The sequence below is a fragment of the Neltuma alba genome, unplaced genomic scaffold (genome assembly GCF_004799145.2).
Source record: "Neltuma alba isolate B1F8T4 unplaced genomic scaffold, ASM479914v2 tig00010885_pilon, whole genome shotgun sequence".
NCBI lineage: Eukaryota > Viridiplantae > Streptophyta > Magnoliopsida > Fabales > Fabaceae > Neltuma > Neltuma alba.
The window spans coordinates 88,856-94,747 of record NW_021635673.1 but is presented as its reverse complement, the minus strand read 5'-3'; the positions used below and the strand labels follow the sequence as shown (position 1 = coordinate 94,747).

The 5,892-nt window shown below is 28.8% G+C and overlaps 1 protein-coding gene across 1 annotated transcript; it reads right to left on the bottom strand.

Moving 5' to 3' along the window:
• Positions 1-329: 329 nt before the first annotated feature.
• On the bottom strand, positions 330-2,787 carry LOC114759704 (remorin 1.4-like). The gene is made up of 5 exons (XM_028948926.1): positions 2,619-2,787; positions 2,448-2,489; positions 1,974-2,061; positions 1,227-1,308; positions 330-545 (listed from the first exon to the last, which is right to left on the bottom strand). The coding sequence occupies exons 1-5, from the start codon at positions 2,785-2,787 to the stop codon at positions 330-332; spliced, it is 597 nt and encodes a 198-aa protein (XP_028804759.1).
• Between the last annotated feature and the right edge of the window lie 3,105 nt (positions 2,788-5,892).

The window sequence follows — 5,892 nt, the reverse complement described above, 5'->3', positions numbered from 1 at the left end:
GAAGGAGCGAAATGGAAAATTAAGAAAAGATTAAGGCGATACCTTCATAATTTTAACCAACACATGTAATATTGACCAAATGCAGAAAGAAACTTTTTTTAATTTCCTTGTACCCTAGCTCCATCCTTGTACACACATTACATATTTAGAGGGAGATGATAGACATAGAAGATTTCATATTGGTATGAGCATAATTAATTTAGAGCAAGAACAATATCACCATAAATAAGTAAAACTTTAAATATATTGGTCTCTTTTCAGACACATGAACTTGGGATTATTATAGTAAATTTCATAAGGCAATATATAAAAGTTGGCGCAAGGATTAATTAAGAGAGATGGACTTTGAAGCAAGGGAAAAGAGAAAACTTTCGGGGACTATATCCACGAGAACGATACTTTGCAGCATTTTCTTCCACCTTGAGAAAGTCTTCATATTTCTTGGCCTCAATCACTGCCTTTTCCTCTTCTGCTAACTGATGAATTTCGGCCATTTTGTTTTTCATTTTCTCCACATAATCTGCCTTCTTTTTCTCCAATCCTTCCTGCCATAATACAGGACATTTTACAATGCCAACGACAATAATAACATTATCAGACTTAACCCGACACATTGTAGTGTATGTAAGCCCTATTTGGCATCACAATTAAAATCACTTATAAGTACATTTCATGTAAGCTCATGAGATAAAACTCTTCTCACATATTTATCTTGTATTCTGTAAATCATAATTAAAAAACTGCATATAAGCCATTTCAAACGAGCCCATAAACTCTTCTGTAAGTAGAAGACTATAGGTTCCCCTTATGTGATATTAAGCTATTACCTTGATCTTGTAACAAAAAATATTACTCATATTCATTTATTATTAATATATATATACACACACTCCATCTGGTCTTTGGTATAAGGCATTCTCAACTAATTCTCACACACCTAGAAATGTTTAAAGCATTAAATCGGTCATAAATTGATAATTTTTTCCAGGTTTACCTCAACTTAAATGATGTAGATAGAAAAATACAGAGTTCGACGAGCTTATTAATACTAAACCTGAACTCATAACAAGGTTAAAATTAAAAAGTAGAAAATAATGAGTTAGTTGATGATTTATAGTATTTAGGATCAAAAATTACTTTTAAAAGATGCCATATAATAAGGACTAGAGGGAGAGTGCATGTATATATAATGGAGAGATTACTGTTGGTGTTAATAATATTATTACCTCCATCGTCTTGATTTGAACTTGAACAGCTGCCTTTTTCCTGTCTTCCCACAGTCCAATCATAGAGATCTTCTTACTTGCCCTGTTTGGCATTGGCATTTTTACTTTTTATCAACAACACCCACCATACGCACAAATTGCAACTTGTTTTCGCACTTAAAGTCATGAATTAGGCCAGTTAGAATTTGTTAACAAATAAGAGTAAAAAATAAACCTTGTACATTATAATAATATGGAAAAATTTTGTTTTATGGTACTACCTCCGGTCCTTAATATAAGAGCTTATTTGACTTTTATTTTTGTCATAAATATAAGACCACAATCCATTTTATCTCTCATATTTATCTATTTCCAAGATAGTCTTTGTAACGACAATAGTTCTAGCCAATACACTTAATTAGCAAGGATATTTTAAGAAAGACAACACATGTTTATTACAAATAACTAACTTAACAAACTTTTTTAATCTAATCAAATTAGTCAACTAGTTATTATATTAGAGACCAGAGGTAGTAAATAATTAACATCTTCATCATAACTATTGAAAATAAGAAAACTTCGGTGACACCCAAACGGCCCTTAAGTAGTTAATTAAGCAAAAGTGATTCACTGTCAAGAGTCTATAATTCATTATGGCCATCAAAATTTGGATCCCCAACAAACAAAAATTATGATATCAGAATCCAATTTTTTTTGGTTAAAAAAAACCTTTTATTTTTGCATGATAAATAAGCTACTTTTTCTTACTTGTTCTCTACTTTTGCCTTCTCACTTTCTTCCCATGCTCTAACGAAGGCTAATCTTTTTTCTGATTCAACTCTTGCAAAAGCAACATCTGATGATGAAACCCAAACGCAAAAAGGAATGGAAAATTAAATTAAAAAAAGGTTATTTTTCTTTAAATTACTTAATATATTAGGGCTAAAGTGTAAATTTGTCTCGAAAATTTTTATTCAATAGCAATATTGTCCCGGAAGTTTTTTGGATTCAATGTTACTCTTAAAATATTAAAATAAAGCAATGCTACCCCTTATCATTAAAAATATTAACTGTTAATGTCAATTGTTTAAATGGGCAGTATGAATTTTTCTGACAAACGAGAGTAACATTGTTATGTTTTAAAACTTTCAAGGCGACATAAAAACAAAAAAAAAAACTTTTAAGACAAATTTACACCGTAATCCAATATATTATTATACACATTTTTAGGAAAGATATTACCTCTGTCTGTTGAAGTCTCGAGATGTTTATCAACTCCAAGATCTGTTATGTAAACAAAATCACATGTTCAATGGAATAATGAAAGAAAATATGGTTCTGTACGACAACGTCGTTTTGGAGAAAATTGATGAGTACACTACTGAGGAACGACGGGAGAGATGAGAGATTTACTCTGAAAATCAGTAGCGACAAGAGTGAGTTTCTGGTTTACGACGACGTCGTTTGAAGCAGAGTCTGCTTTCTCCGAATCCTTATTAGCATCTTGGCGAGGCTCAGATGTTGAGGCCACCGCAGAATCCGGCACAGTCTTATATGACTTGCTGGCTTCGCCTTGTTCCATGACGACGTCGTAACGGAACTATGTGGCTCTGATATAGGAAGCTATATTCCCAACTCTTCTTCCTCGGAAAACAATGAGGTTTTCATGGTGCTTAGTTGGTGACCGCCCTCGTTTTTATACGCCACATAGTGGGGCCAAGTATGCCCCCTTTTTCTTGTTCCTTTTAATGCTGATAAGCTAAGCTGCAGTTAAGTTTTTGTAGGTAGTATTATGAATATTGAATAATCGCACAGAAAAGTATTTTTTGTTATAAAAAAGGGAAAATTATTATGAGCTCTAATGAAAAAATATAATTACTAAAAGATTTCAATAATAAGTAAATACCTAAAACATATGATTTACAATATTAGAACTTCTCATTTTAAGCTGCTCAGTTGTTATGCGGCATTTTTTTGTTAAATATACTCCTTCTTTGAGATTTATAATAATTTTTCCTATAAAAATTTGGTTGGGTTGAGTATTAAGAGCTCATCAGACATAGGATAGAAATCAAGTGTTTAGGAAGGGAGTACATCATATTAAATGATCATAAAAAAGGTGAGCATGGATCGAACAGATATATTCAATTTAAATAATTTTTATGCTTTAAAGAATTTTTACCTTAATAGATATAAAATTTAAAATAAAGGAAATCTTATAACTTACATTTCTTAGAAAAATCAATTTATCATTGAAAAAAATAATATATTAAAAATTTTAAATTTGAACTGTTTAAATCAGATTTAAAATGGTTCAAATTTTATTTTACGATTGAGAAGTAGGTCTTAATTAACATTAATAGCCTAATTTGAACCTATATGCAAGGTTGTTAAACTCGCTAGTCTAAACAAACTCGTGAGAATGATACAAATTCATATCGTAAACTAGGATTGTGAACTCGTATATTAATAAACTGGTATTAAAAGTATATAATCAAATAATTAATAGATAAAAAAATAAGAACAATTTCATTTAAATATATTTTAAATTTAAATAATTGAAATTATATCCATCAATGTTCACAATTTATCACCAACCAAGAAATTTTTATAAAATTCATATATAAAGTCACTAAACATAATCAAATCCAAAAATTCAGCATAAGTTTAAGAACGAGTTAACACGATTTTGTAAGATTAAAACGTAAAAACGGTAAACTCAGTAAATGAACTCATAAGTTTAATTGATTTTATGGTTATCACGAGTTTAAGAGTGGATTGATATGATTTTGTTAGTTGAAAATATAAAAACATTAAATTCGGAGAGTCAACTCACGAGTTTGACACAATGGCTATATGCTTTTATGAAGCATTTGCATCCATACCAATAAAACTAATTTGAAGGGGCAACTATGTTAACAGTGGTTTAATCAATTGAAAAAGATGATTTTTTTACATAAAAGAAAAAAAAACTTAGGTCAAGTTTCTTATATCTATTATGTCAAGTTTTTCAATCACACATGGTCATGTATTCTTTTTTGTGTCATAATTGAATGCTATTAAATACTAATATTTCAAAAATAAGACATATGCTAATGTATAATTGGAGAACTTAAAATAATAAATATAAAAAATTTGATGTAAGTGTTGTCTTATGGGAAATTAGAGAAACAACTAATATATACATCCATAAAATACAAGCATGAATTATTAAAAGTTATCTAAACTTATGTAAAGGAAAGCATGTTTATGTGTAAAAAGTATTACACGTGCATTATGATCAATTGTGTGATTTTTTTGACCAAATGTGTGATTTATTTCTTAAATTTCATGGAATATACACAAAAAATATGTCTATTTATTCTTTTTGTACGTACTGAACCATCTTCTGGCGGGAAAAAAAAAACATTGAACCATCAATTTTACTTAGAATAATATATTAGTTTTCTTATATTCATTATGTCAGGTTTCTTTTCTCATTAACATTTATATTTTTTATTATTCCATTTCTATTGTTGAATATTAATTAATTAATATTTCTTTTTATTACTAGATTTTTTTAATCTCTGTGAATTGATTAAAAATGATTTATAAATAAAACTGGAGTGAGTATTTTGAGTATACATTTGGTGTTGTGTTATATTATCTTACTTCTGATTCTAAAATGCAAATCACCTCTATATCATAAATACTTATTTTTAACGTACACCCTTACTTATCGATAAATGCTTATTTTGGGAATCATTAGAGAAACATTGATTATCAAGTGCAAATTTTAAAAGAAAAACCAATTTAAAATGGAAAAATTAACTTTAACAAGAACAAAAATAATTGCAACTTATATTTAGAAGCAAAGATAATATTTTTTCCAATGACGCAACGTAGAGGGTCATGTTTACTCTGTGATATTTTGACATGTGAAAAGGCAAAACGCAAAAAGGGTTAGCATTATTTTTTTAAGAAAATTATTTGGTGTTTTTAACTTCCCATAATTGTTAATCAACATATATATATATATATATATATATATCTCTCTCTGAGGGTTATATAAACCGTTGGAGATACCCACTGGGGAAAATTGGATGTATGGGCTATGAATATAAAATTTGATTAGTTTCGTGTTAATTGATTAGCCAATTAAAGAAAACTGAAAACAATGTGATTAATAAGTTGCTAAATTACGCTCATTGAACGACAAAGAATAATCCATACGAGGCTGTATCGTTTGGGGATTTTAGAAAGTCCCCATTATATATTATGATTGATCTATTTAGTTCCTTAATTTTTTTTGTCGGGATCTTGTAGTTCAAATGGCATGAAGCAGCACTGGCAAAAAAAAAAAAAGTATAAGAAGCTGGCAAAAACAAAATGGCATTAATCACCTTTCTAAAACTTTCTCAGTACATGCTTTGGCAGTGGGAACTCAAAGAGAATTTCTCCTATTTATCCTTTTAATAATATTCTTTTCCTCTCTTTTTTTTATAAGAAACAATTATTGTCTATATCTTAAAACTTTCTCATTTTGCCCCTATTAATTACTTATTTTAATATTTAATATATTTATTATCTTATTTCATGAAGTGTTATTCCCTTTATTTTGATAATTTCTCTATTTTCTCTATTATACTCTATCCTCTATAAATAAGGGTAATTTTAGGAAATAACTAATTTTTTTTATTGATGTGAT